General features: G+C 42.8%; 1 protein-coding gene across 10 annotated transcripts in view; it reads right to left on the bottom strand.

The window, feature by feature from the left end:
* sorcs2 (sortilin-related VPS10 domain containing receptor 2) overlaps positions 1-14,566 on the bottom strand; it is a gene marked incomplete at its 3' end in the record, with an annotated part of 233,639 nt that overhangs the window by 108,319 nt on the left and 110,754 nt on the right. For all 10 annotated transcript variants that reach the window (XM_083789249.1, XM_083789252.1, XM_083789253.1 and 7 more), the window contains exon 3: positions 9,163-9,262. In XM_083789249.1, the coding sequence (XP_083645375.1) occupies positions 9,163-9,262 (100 nt within the window). The remainder of the gene's footprint in view (positions 1-9,162; positions 9,263-14,566) is intronic.

The following is a 14,566-nucleotide window of genomic DNA, read 5'->3' as shown; positions in this document are numbered from 1 at the left end:
CATTCTTGTTCTGAGAGAATTGTCTCCCCCTCTCTCCTTGACGCGTGCCAAGAAGATCAGAATAACCTTCCCTTAAGCTCCAGCTCCATCACAATGAAGCATTTTGTTTTGTTATCGCATTAGAGTAAATGTCAACCTGTGGCAGACCCAGGCAAAATTGTTTAATGCATTTGTACTGCAGGCTTGGCCTCAAATGACTCCAGGTTCTTAACACATTTTGGACTGAGGTCGATAAAAAAAGGCTTCTGAATTCTAACAGTTTTCTGAAAAACCTACAGTATGTTTCTATGTGTCAGTGGTGCTCAACTTTTTTCATGTCAAGGACCCCCAGAATTATCTGTATTTTGCCACCGACCCCAATTTGAAAGAATCTGAAAGAATATATATTCAAAGATTTGTGCCACACTTTCACTTTCACTTTAAAAAAAATATTTTTCAATAGCTAAAGTGAAACATAATGCTTAAAACACCAAAAGGCGTTCCCGTCCAAAATGGGTTAAAGAAGCATTGTCCCCCCCCCCCAAAAAAAAATACATAAATAAATAAAAATATGAATAAATAATAATGAAATGTTTAGGAATACAAATAGTTTAATCTCCACTACGCAGATCAGCTATTTAGCCGTTTGGCCTGTGGGTGAGTAGGTGAATTGGAATTTAAATGTTGTTGTTGAGGTATTTGTAGCAGTACATTTGCACATAAATTGAATTTGTCCTCTAGCCATTTACCCATCCTAACTATTATGAGCAGTGGACACTATGTTATCACATTCTTGGCGGGAACCCCTTTTGGTGTTTCAAGCATTATGTTATACTATAAAAAATACTATAAAAAATAGCAGATCTACAAGCTCATAGCGCGGCGCTACGAGCTTGTAGTCCTGCTATTTTTTTTTTTATCGTGAAAATGTGGCACAAATCTTTGAATATATTCTTTCACAATGAACATTTTAACTCATACCTTTGCTTCTGGAGGGTCCCTGGCTGAAACTACATATTATCAGATGGGGGCCTGCGGCCAAATACAGATAACTGTCAGGATTTAGAAGACATTTGTAGAATCTGGTCACAGGTCGAAATGGGTTAACACAGTGCCCACGGGGGAGAGGTTAGGGACACTCAGACACAGATTGAATCACGTCAATTAACATCAATGTTGGGTCAGAGATAATATTGCCTGTCTGTCTCAGTCCACAGCAGCATTTCTCATTCTAGAAGAGAGAGGCACTATAACAGTATGTGTATAATCCACCTCCATGCCTTCTTCTTTGATTGATTTTTTTTTTTGTCGACTACCATTTTTCACTGACAAAAACTAAATGGAAACTAAATGAAAACTAAGCTATGATGACTATAACTGAGACTAAATGTATTGACAATTTAAAAAACTAGACTAATATGTTAGGAAGTGACTATAGTGGACAAGAGATCCAGCTAGTATAAGTCATTTTACACTTGGTTGCATGCTGAAAATAGCAGATCTACAAGCTCACAATGTGAGCTTGTAGATCGGCTATTATCAGCGAGTGTAAAATCAGTCATTACGACGGCATACGGTTAAGGTTAGACCCGACAAAATACATTTTAGTCGACAAAATCAACTGTAGATTTAGTCGACTAAAACTAGACTGACACTAAAACATTCCAGGTGACTAAAATGTGAAACTAAATGAAAACTATTCAAGAGAGACTACGACTAAAACTAAAATCAAAATTTGCTGTCAAAATCAACACTGCACCTCGGTGTCTCCATCTCCTTGCTAACTTTCTTCTACCTCCAGACGAGCTACTCTTTATCGTCAGAACTCCGCAGCCATTAAAAGCTTTGCAAAGACCAAAGGTCACCCGAAGTGCTTTACAAGATTAATTCAAAAAGACGTAGATCTAATATATATATATATATATTCTGTGAAAGTATGAAACAGCTGTGGTTGTGAAAAAAAAAAAGAAAGTTGCCTAAACTGAAACCCACTGCGGCAAATGTGTTAAAAACTTGAACTCGGAGAGAGGCTATTTTAGCTGACTTTTATTTTAGCATACAGTATATTGTTTTACACATTGGGACGGGGAGGAGAGTGAAGGCAACGTATATATATATACGGCAAATGTTCACCTATATAATTATGAGATGTCCCAAAATAGGGACGCTAGAGGTTCATGTGGTTATAAGTATCCGTCACGCAGCTCCCCGATCAATTTAAGGAGAGGAGAGCGAAGGTGACGGCGATTCTCTACGGTGGAAATGCAGAGACACAGCTGCAGAGGGAAGGGAGGAGAGGTTCTGGGGGCGGGTGCACTGGTGGGAAAAAAATACTTACATTTTCTACTTGATAAAAGTATCAATGCTGCACTATAGAAATGCTCTGTTACAAGTAAAAGTCTGGAATTAAGTTGAGTAAAAAAGTATTGGCATCGGAATGTACTTTAAAGTACCAAAAGTGCCGTGCTACGAGCTTTTCTTTTAATCGTGAAAATGTGGTGCAAATCTTTGACTAGATATTCTTTCAGAGCCAAAGTTTTAAACTCAAATCTTTGCTTCTGGAGGGTCCCTGGCTGGAACTACATATTTTCAGATGGGGGTCGGCGGCCAAATACACATATAATTCTGGGGGTCCTTGACATAAAATAGATTGAGAACCAATGACATAGAAACATGAGTTTTTCTGAAAACTGACTGAAAAATGATTTAGAAGATATTTGTAGAATCGAACTTAGGTCTAAATGGGATAATCGGGGACTAGACTATTTGACGTGCAATGATATTTTTCCACAAATGAGTCTTGAAAAATGGGGTGTCGTCTTATAATGAGAGTTGTCTTATATTCGGGACAATACGGTAGTAAGCTAAAGTTTTCAAATAATTGTAGTGGAGTAACAGTACAATATCTGGATCCGAGATGTAGTGGAGTAGAAGTAAAAAATCACACCCGTGTGAACTGAGTGGTGCAACTCCCCTCTCCCCCCCTACTCTCCTCTCTCTCTCTCTCTCTCTCTCTCTCTCTCTCATTAGCATTCAACAGTGCAGCACTAATACTATCTCTCTCTCTGTTTCTGGCACAACAGCGCCCCTACTGGTACTCATAGTCATATACTGGTGCTCATGGCCACATAGGTGAACACATAGGTGAACACGGACATTGCTGTTCCTTGGAGTGGTTGCACCACTCAAAAAAGCATTGGAAATACTCAAGTTAAGTACAAATATCTCAAAACTGTAGTTAGGTACAGCACATTACATTACATCACTAGTGGTGGAGGGGGGGGCAGCACAGTGCAGCACTTAGAGTGAGACTCACTCACCTCTCTGTCAAATTGAGTGTATAGAGGTCACTTGTTACGAATTTATATCTCAGAAGTGGAGAGACTATCGGGGGAGCGACTTACAAGAAATCCATTCACGCACGCAAGCACGGTACACACACACACACACACACACACACACACACACACACTCACGCACTGCACACACACACTCACGCACGCTCCGTTCCGCTCTGCTTTCATGGTGTTGGCAATATGCGTATCGAACGTTTGATTAACTTTGTCTTATAGGTCCACACATCCAAACGATATATGATGTCACACAGAGAGAGAGAGAGAGAGAGAGAGAGAGAGACGGAAAACGCATGGATCAAACAGAAGACTATAACCCTGAGGGGGCGTGTGTGCGTGCGTGCGTGCGGTGTGTGTGTGTGTGTGGGGGGGGGGGGGGGGGAAGGGGGGGGAGTACTACGTGGAAAAAGTACTACATTGAATTACTTAAGAGAAAGTATCAATACTGCAATGTTTTTTTTTATCAAAAACTTTATCCCACGATTTTGCAACCCTTTTTTCAATGCAATGTAGAAATACTCTGTTACAAGTAAAAGTCCGGAATTCAAAATGTACTTGAGTAAATAAAGTACAAAAGTATCAGCAGCAAAATGTACTTAAAGCGCCAAAAGTAAAAGTACTCATTGTGCAGAATGTCCCATTTCAGGTTTTCAAATGTATAAAGAAATCTTTTGAAAATAGCCGATCTACAAGCTCACAATGGCCGGAATGTGGAGTGTTTTGTAATAAATAATCAAAATCCCCAAAGTAACTAATAGTAACCAAAGTTTTCAAATAAATGTACTGTACGGGAGTAGAAGTATTGAAAATTGGAAATACTCCAGTAAAGCAAAAGTAGGCCTGCCCCAAAGTAAGTACAGCTACTTGAGTAAATGCAGGGACATGCACACATAGACATCAAAGGGGGCTTCATCCCCTGCCCTTTTACCCGTCTGTAAAAATAACTGCCCTCTGCACACGAATGCAGCATTTACTACATGGTGAAAGAAATGCAAATGCAACACTCCTCTCCTTTCCATGCCATTCCGGAAGGCAGCGCTCAGGAGAATAGCTTTTTTCCGAAGTCTACAGAAGTTGGAACGCACCATTTTGCGTTGAACAAATTTGTTTCGAAACCCAGCTGGGTTGCGCCCTGAAAATAGCTGATCCACAAGCTCTCAACGCGTCGCGCTGCGACACTCTCTGCACGTGCCTGAGTAAATGTACTATCGAGTAAATGTGCTATCGAAAGTGCAAGATGAAACTTGAACATTCGCTGAATTATTGAACATTAATCCGACAGGAAGCGGGCCAGGGGGGTGGACACATCACAGCCGTCGCTATCTCAACTGTCAGCTGTTCTTCTTAAAATGGCAACTGTAGATGTCAGGGGGATGATGGGAGGGAGGACTATATCCGCACTTCTGAGGACGGATGGAGACGTTTTAGAGAAAGTGTCTTACGAAGACGCCACAGTAAAAGCCAGAGCGCTAAAAGCCATAGGGTGTGTCGTGTGTGTGTGTGTGTGCTGTGTGTGATGAGTGACTGACGGTCGCAAACGATACAGAGACACCTCCCTGACAATAACGCAGAGACATCTTGTTTATTTTTGGAGCACAATGCTTATATGAAACGATTTTAAGATGACCCCATGTTATTCTCCATAGAGAAATTACCCGTGAACCAGGGGAATCGAGGGGACGAGCGAGTCACGTCAGGACTGGCGATTAAGGCATTAAGTTCCTAAAACGGACGTGCCCCCTCCCCCCCCCCCCCCCCCCCCCCCTTGGTGATGGAAAACATATTTTTTATGGAAAAAATGTGGCGCTTTCTTTCGTCAGCCGCGTGCACAATTTTTTTGCTAACCTCCCTCACTAATAGGACTATGTTTACAGTAACCACCAGTATACATGCAGCAGCAGGTGGATTGCTCAATCTCTCTGAAATCATGCTCCAGAGACATCTATGATAGCTCGGGCCGTTCGCTACACATAGACCAGACCACGCACCAACAGTCCTGCTCACGAGCATCCTGCAGTTCACACACACACCCTCAGCACTCCCACTCTCTGTGACGACGGGGGGGAGCGAGCAGCAATGCGTCGTGAGTATTTGAAGTGCATCCGACGAGCCCTTAGTACCACGGGGAACAAACAGTACAGAATGCGAGGTCTGTTCTTCTCTGTGATCAATGAGGTTAAGTGAATGCTTTACCGAGACAATCGTTGGACAAAATAAATACACAACAAATCCCCCGTGAAGCATGCAGACCTGCAGTTTTCTGAAAAGACCTACGTATGTTTCTATATCAGTGGTGCTCAAACCTTTTCCTGTCAAGGATCCCCATGAATTATATATGTATTTGGCCCGCAGAGCCCCATCTCAAAATGTTTTGTCCCAGGGACCTCCTTAGAAGATTTTAAGTTACACGTTTAACACGTTTTCGCGATTTATTTAAAAGAATAGCAGATCTACAAGCTCGTGGCACGGCACTCGGTGCCGTGCCACGAGCTTGTAGAGCTGCTATATTTTTCAACGGCTAAAGTTTCACAATAACAAAAGTGTTTAAAAGTGCTATAAGGTTCCAGGTCTCGGCGGGGCTAATGGAGCTCTCTGCGACGCAGTGTGGAGAGAGGCCTGACGTCTCCGTCTGACTTCTCCTTCTGTCCTCTAATTGCTTCTGGACCTATTGATTATCCACGGGCCATGCCACCCCCTCACAACCCCTCACACCTTTTCAATGTGATCTCTTCACACCACGTGTAATCCCCTTCGCCCGGCTGCCCAGAGCCACTCGTCTGCCGTGTCTGTGATGTGATTAGCGGTATTGATTAGTGCGTGTGTGCGCGCGTGTGTGTGTGTGTGTAGTCTCGCATATAGCCAGACAACTATTACAATCTCCGAATGCTATATAGAGAGAGTCTGGAAGACTGGAACTACACCTCCTGAAATCCGAATAAGGAATAAGGGCCTTTCTCAGCCCTTATATTTAGTCTTAGTTTTAGTCATCAGTCATCATCGTTTGCATTTAAGTTTCCATTTCGTTTTCGTCAGTGACAAAAAGGTATATTAGTCGACGAACACTTTTCATCATATAGTCGAGGAAATCAACACAGCTGCACATGCTAGCTTTGCTCATTCAGCATGCAGATGACATTAGTTCGCTCTCCAAGCGCTGCTTTTTTTTCCTCTCTCTTTCTGCCAAACGGGTGTTAATGGCGACATGCACCACTGGTGATGAGGCTGTCAGCCAATGATGTTAACGTTAATGACAGTTCATTGCATTCAATATGTTCTCGAAATAAGACTTGTTCACTGTGTGGTGGCCTCAAACTTCACATACAGTATAGGCGGCCATATCTCCCTCCCCCAAAAACATTCCTATGCAGCACTATATGCATTTCCTCTCAAAACCAAGAGCCTGATTTTAGACCGTGATTGTAGTCTCCAGATTTCGCTTACTATTCCATTTTATCGTACTATGCTGCACAATGCTAACGACACAATTCCAAACATTCACGTTTACAAAAATAACTACTACTACTACTACTAAATATATCAGTGGTTTTCAACCCTTTTCATGTCAAGGCCCATCATTTATTTTTGGCATTTGAGCCACGGACCACCATTTGATTAGATTCAGCCTCACAGACCCTATCGTAGAATATTTTGTTGTCATATAATTGACGTTGGTACCATAGGAGAGTGTAGACTTCTTGTAAATTAAGTAATGCAGCTGTTTAACAATAATTTTACGGGTCCATTTGGTTTCATTTTGTTTCATTTTACGCTCTCAAGAGTTAAAGATCTAATAAGGGTCCATTTGGTTACCAACTCTATCATTTAACTGTTTGTATGCATTATATATTTCACTTGCATTATATATTTCACTGGTTGAAAATCACTGAAATATATATGCATGCGCAAAACCCCCTGCATGGTTATGAGCGCACGCACGCACGCACGCACGCACGCACGCACGCACGCACGCACGCACGCCACGGAGCCGTGTTGGAGCTCACATCCTCACTGCACTCACTGCAGGCCTGCAGGTGTGTTTCAGCAGCGTCTTGTTCCAGAGTTCCCATTACCAGACATCCCACCATCAGAACACACTCTCTCACAAGCAGAACCTCCCCAGACACCACCAACCAACCAACCTCCCTAGCTCCTCCCTAGCTATATAACAAACAGTTATATAGAGTGCATCCACTGCGGAAAGTATAGGCTTTCCAATAACACAAGCCGCCTTTGTATCGGTCAGTAGCGAAAACGTTATTTTTGTTTTCGCGACAGTCGAGAGGCTGGTCTGCATTTCATGCCGAGCACAGGAAGATGACCATATATAGCTCTAAGTCTAATGCAAAGGCATTAGAGCTATGGGCCAGAGCTATACCTCCTCCCCCCACATCTCTCTCCCTCTCGCAGTTTCTCTGTTCCTCTCTCTCGGGTCCCTGAGGGAAATTAGGAGGCCTCTATTCCCAAGCAATTAAATGCTACTGCTCGTCCCTCTGTGTGTGTGTGTGTGTGTGTGTGTGTGTGTGTGTGTGTGTGTGTGCGTGCGTGCGTGCGAGAGAGGGAGAGAGTATCCCAGAAGGACATGATGGGGGAGGGGGAGCTTCATGGTGAGAAGAGTGACTACATCTAAGTCTTCCTCCATCTCCTCGTCGATTGGGCCCTGACAGTATAACGTTGGCCAATCAGGGCACGCTGCCACAGTCACTGGTCCAATCATAATAGTCACCTCCGCTCAACCAGCAAAGTTGGTGGTGCTTTCTTATTATTGTACAAAAACATTATTCAACCTGATCAGTTGTACTGTTTCTACACCATATACTGTCCATGCCTAATAGAAACAAACTGTTCAGTATCACCCGTATTGCTTCCAAGATCATCGGACTTCCCACACCAACAATTTCTGATATGAACAATAAGGCCATCACACAGCTAGCACTCTCAATATCACGTGACACGGCATCACTTTTTCAACCTCATGCCACCAGGACAAAGAATCAAAGATACAGAACCTTGCCATGGAAAAAGGTCCGTTTTAGTAGGAGCTTTGTCCCCTCGGCCATCGCGGCACATGGTAAATGGTGCATTTATATAGCGCCTTTATCCAAGGCGCTTTACATAGATTGTGCATTACATTCACCCATTCACACACACATTCATTCACCGACGGAAACCATGCAAGGCACCAACCTGCACATTAGGAGCTCAAGGACACTTCGACGCCAACTCTGGGGGAGCCCGGGTTCGAACTGGCAACCTTGCGGTTACCATCGGGCCACTCTACCCCTGAGCCAATGCCGCCCTCTAAATTAAACAAACTGCCCCACCGATAAGGGTTCTGTACACAGTGGGGACCTAATGTTTTTGTTTTGTCTTGGTGTAAAGTAATTTGTTTTGCTGTGTGTGTTGAACAGACCTGTGAAGATGAATATCCTTCGGGGAGTGTGAGTGTGAGTGTGTGAGAGAGAGAGAGAGAGAGAGAGAGAGAGAGAGAGAGAGAGAGAGGGGGGGGGCGGGGGGAGAGAGAAGCGAGCTTATCCAGAGCATTTTGTGTGTGACTAAACAAGACACAGACAGTCTTGTGCAAATTGCACAATTGTTATTTTAATCGTCTCATGCTAATAAAGAGGGCAGCTTCAAGGACAAAAACTGGCACTTGTCGCAAAAGTACTGTAAGTATAGCCATGAATGTGTGTGTGAGAATGGGTGAATGTAATGCACAATCTATGTAAAGCGCCTTGGATAAAGGCGCTATATATAAATGCACCACAGCTTTCCGATTCTCTGAGAAAAAGGCAAATGGAGCCTCCAGAGGAACAGAGAAAAGGAGTCCTACCTTCTTCTTGTTGGTGGGGCAGATGAAGAAGCTGGTCACAATGATTTGTGTTCCTGGCATCAGGTTGAGTTTAGTGTACGTGGTCCCATAGTCACTGGACCTACAATGCAATGCACAAGGACAAGAAGAAATAGAGTCAGTGAACTTTGAAAGTGACTATTTTGTACATTTCAATTATTTTTAGCTTCATGAACTCGGTGGAATAGAAACCGAGTGAATTAATGTGACCAGATTTGACTCATTCTTTCAAAATTAGTTAATATCACAGGCAGACTCTTCACATACTAGAGCATGTCTGAAATAATTGTCAGAGCTGAAATCGACATGAAAATATGAAATAAATGCTTAAACATGTACTGTAGGTGTAATGTTAGAGGCCACAGAAGTGAACCTTTCAAGCCTGTTTTCTCAACTCGCTGTTTTCTGCAAGACGTTACTCTTCCATATCTCCAAAACTGGTGGGTCAAACTGAACAACCAATGACGAACCAATTAAATGAAGCTATGATTCCCTGCTTTCATATGACATGAAAAAAAATCCAATGGCAGTCCCTCAGTCAAATTTGGTCACATTTGACAGAACCAGATTACAGCTGGAATTAAATACATTTTGTCCAGACAAAGGAGCAACAAACTATCCCTTGTTGTGTCTCAAAATGCTCCTATGGGCCTTATATCAGCTCTCTCTCTCTCTCTCTCTTTCACTGTAATACAACCTTGCACCACCTCTGCTCCTTCTAACAATCCTTATAGTGACAAGATCAGCCAGACAGCCAGACGACACACCTGTGTGTGCGTGCGTGCGTGCGTGCGTGCGTGCGTGCGTGAGTGCGTGCGTGCATGCGTGCGTGCGTGCGTGCGTGCATGCGTGCGTGCGTGCGTGCGTGCGTGCGTGCGTGCGTCTGGCCAGATCTCTATGCCAGACCCATTATGTATGTCAGGAGATCAAGTGCACCAGATGCCAAAAGATCAAAAGGTCATGGAGTGGCTCTTAACCCATTTAGGCCTAAGGCCGATTCTAAAAATGCCTTCTAAAGCCTGACCTAAGTTTTCTGAAAAACTTCAAATATTTATATAGCAGCATCAATTTTTTTTCAGCCTCTTAGACCCAAAACGTAGAATATGTTGTTGTATATGTTGTTGTCGTTGGATAATATTCTCATATTCACATACAATATCTGGAACTCCCAGAAAACTGCAGGTCTGCTGCCACTCTTTTTTCTTTTTATATTTCTCTTTTGCACTGGAATTTAGGGGTGGTTGATTCACTCAAATTTCGCAATTTTAATGCCACATTATAAATATTCTGAATATATTTATTTTATTATCTTATTATTATTTTTTTTTTCATGTCAGAATGACTGATTGGTGATATCTGGTTCGTGGTTTATATTGCTTATAATTGTTTTAAAATGTTCCAGTATAAAAAAACTGTAATTTTTACTTATTTTGTTTTATGATGGCTATACTAGGAGCTAGCAGCGTTACTATTTCTCCAATTCTGCCAAGTAAAGTCAAACAGGTGAAAGACAGGGTCGATCTGCAGTTCCCTGGTCCCTGAGGTGAGACGGCAGATGTGTTCATCTTCCTGGCTGTGTGCTGTTTAACCTGGATCAGTCAGGGCCATGGGGAGTACATCCAGCACTGACACACAGGGATCAGTGCTTAACTCAAAGCCCGGCTCCACTGGCTGGCTAGCTGGCTACAGTATGGTAGCTGGCCGGCAGGGTGGGGTGGGGGCAGGTAGGGGGGGTCAATAGGTCTAATTACCACATAAAGACCTGAGATGATTTAAGATAAAAAGTGTGTGTCTGTGTGTGTGTGTGTGTGTGTGTGTGTGTGTGTGTGTGTGTGTGTGTGTGTGTGTGTGTGAGTTGACATGAGTCAACAGTCTGTCTTGAGAGACTTGAGCTCTGAAGTAACAACAGCATACAGTGCAATATGTAAGGAGGACACCATCTGACCTGGTTGGTTACTGTGTGTGTGTGTGTGTGTGTGTGTGTGTGTGTGTGTGTGTGTGTGTGTGTGTGTGTGTGTGTGTGAATTCTTATTATTGCAAGAGTGAAATTCAGCCACGGTTATTGTTCCATTTGAAATAACTATTGTTCCAGTATATGTGAGTTCCGCTATAGGGCACTGTGGCAGAAGAGGGCAAAAGGAGAGAAGAAGAGAGTGAGATAAAGGAACGCTGCTTCGTTGAACCCACACAGTGTAGAACGTCATTGTTTGATGTACACATCGTAGTACAATAGTCTATAGTGCAGTAGGCCTACTTTCAGAGTTAAAAGAAATCCGCCGGAAGACGTATTATACAACTAGGTCATTATATTAACATACTCCATATATTACACCCATATTGAGTTCACAATAATGAACAACACATCCACGTCATCAGCGCCCATACCCGAGGTGGGGTTGGCGAAAGGGCCTTTCTGTGTGGAGTTTGCATGTTCTCCCCGTGTCCCCTAGGGTAGGTACCCTCAGAAAAACATGCCATAGTCCTGGTCTCTAAACTACCTCCCCCTGGCCAGCCGGGGCGCCTGATAGAGGGGAAAGGAACTGGTCGGAATAACGTGTTCCTTCCACGTGCTACGTCCGGCCGGGGAAACTCTCCCCTATCAGGTGAAAAGAAGCAGCTTGGACTCCTCATGCATAGAAGGAAGCATGAGGCCAGGACTACATTATATAATTGACACTGGGTGAAAAAATGGGTTACAAAATTGTGGGATAAAACATAAAAAATACAAAATAATAGACAACAAACTACAATAAATGCACTTATTATCTTCTTCTTCTTCTTGTTTAGGAAAGAATCACACCAGTGTGAAGAGAGGGGCACACTTATCATCCTACATCATCCCAGTCCGGGCCAATCACAAGTTGCGTCCTCACTTTTGTCTTCAATGTTTGTGTTACGCAATGTTTTTGGTGTTTACACGAACAATTCAAATTGTCCATTCATTGTCAAAGGCAAAAAAACGTTGGACACAGGAAAAATAAGTCCCAAGAAGACAGACAAGACACCTTGGGGGGGAAAGAAAATGGTGCTTTCTGCCACTACGCTTGAGGAAGCACAGAGATGCGTCTGTACTTCAGGACGACGTATAGGGCACTGATTTCCGTCCTGACGTCCTCGTACGTCAAGGCCTCTTGCAGCACCTCGACACCTCTAGGAAGACAAATGAAGAGCATCGGCCCGGCATACTGAGAGAGTGGAAACGGGGTGATGCAAGCAAACGGACAGGACTGGACGTGCATCCGCTGCGTGCAGGAAGACATCATTTCTTAATCTCCTAAATGCGTGCCTCGTACAAAACCACACGCATCAAGGAAAAGGAGTCCTGAAAAAGTGCTGAGCCCCTTTGCTTGTACAAGAACAAAGAAAGACTGTGTGATGAAGCCGCCACACAGATCCTCACACGCGACTAATGGATTTCGTTTTGCATGTCACACGCGCAGTGGTGGAAAAAAGTACTCAAATGTTTTACTTAAGTAAAAGTATCAATACTGCAAAAGTAAATGCCCGGAATTAAAAATGTACTTGAATTGAGGTATTAAGTACCAAAAGTAGAAAGTACGGCAAAATAGCATAAAATGATTTGCCTTTTAGTTCTACTGGATCTCTTGTCCACTAGTCCCTTTCTAACAATTTAGTCTAGTTTTTATTTGTGGATGAAATTGCCAATATATTTAGTCTTATACCCGTAGTTTTAGTCATCATAAGTTTTCACTTAGTTTCGATTTAGTTTTCGTCTGTAAAAAAAGGTAGTCGACGAACATTTTTCGTCATAGTATGAGTCGACGAAATCAACACTGGTAAAAGTAGACACAAGCTTTGCTGTATTCTCCACATTGTTGTTGTCGAGCATGGATGGTGCCAGATGTGGCTCTTTATAACAATGAGCAGCTGTCAGCTGGTCGTTGTGATGATCGGCCGCATGTTGACTGCTACAGTAGTTGATTTGCGGTGGGAGAATTAAGGCCATTGTGCCTCGCAGAAGCAAGACAAAATCTGGGGTTGCTTTATGGAGACGTTCAACTGGCAGTTATCGGCAAACCCAAATAATTGTTCCCAATAGGGTATACAAATGGCATATACAAACGACAGCTTATATGGTTATAGCCGTCTAATCGTTGCCATCTTTCTTTTTTGAAATAGCGGCAAATTAGCTTCAGAGGGAGGCTTCTGATTTATCAGCAGCAGGAAGGTAATTGCACCAAACCAGCATTAGAAATACTGCTGAAGGGGTTGCCGTTAATGTTAAAGGTGATTCCATTAATGTTGATTTACTGCCATTTAATGTGTGACAACACAAACGCAATGCCAAGAGATCGCACACATTCTACAAGTGTTTGCGGACAATAAAGTCTCAGATGTATTGTGCAAAAAGCTTTTATGGCCTTGTTCCACAAACTGATCGCGGTATGTACGAGTGTGGGAGAATGTATAAAGGGCCTTTCAAAACGGGAAGCGAGGAATGCAGGCGTTGTTGCCTGGACCAACGACAGGTCTCCTCCAGGTCTGCTCAAGAGGGGCGCAACAACGCAAGCGTAGACAAAAAGAAGAAGATAAACAGTACCCAGGTCTGGTGAAACGAGCCCGCGCGCAACAAATTCACGGGACCGCGCTCACGTAAATACGCTTGCGTTGTCGCACCGCGACTGCTCCCCAGTGCTCCGCGCAAATACGTAGGTCTCATTGAAAGCACTATCAGATATTGTGTACATTCATTGTGCATAAAACATACATTTACATTATTACTGATTGTACCAGTGTTGATTTCGACAGCACATTTGGATTTTAGTTTTAGTCATAGTCTCTTGAATAGTTTTAATTTAGTTTTAGTCACATTTTAGTCACCTGGAATGTGTTAGTGTTAGTCCAGTTTTAGTCGACTAGTCCACAGCATTGTGAGCTTGTAGATCGTCTATTTTCAGCATGCAACTAATTGTAAATTGACCTATACTGGATCTCTTGTCCACTAGTCCCTTCCTAACATTTTAGTCTATACGATCCGATACCGATGTGGCATTTTCATGGCCGATATCGATATGCTACCAATTATAAAGTGCATCACAAATATTTTGTATTATATTCAAATGTTTTGATTCAAGTCACAACCAAGCTTTTCAATACACTACAGACTGGTGAACAGATCTTGTACAATCCAGTGTTGTTTTCGTAGACTAAAATTACCTTTTTTCACTGAAACTAAATGAAAATTAAGCTATGAGACTAAATATTTGACGATTTTGTCAACAAATAAAAACTAGACCAAAATGTTAGGAAGAGACTAGTGGACAAGAGATCCAGTATAGGTCAATTTACAATTAGTTGCATGCTGAAAATAGACGATCTACAAGCTCACAACGCTGTGGGCTAGTCGACTAAAACTGGACTAACA

Source organism: Protomyctophum parallelum, assembly GCF_964188405.1.
Source record: "Protomyctophum parallelum genome assembly, chromosome: 18".
In the NCBI taxonomy this organism is placed as follows: domain Eukaryota; kingdom Metazoa; phylum Chordata; class Actinopteri; order Myctophiformes; family Myctophidae; genus Protomyctophum; species Protomyctophum parallelum.
This window is presented reverse-complemented; position numbering and strand designations above follow the sequence as displayed.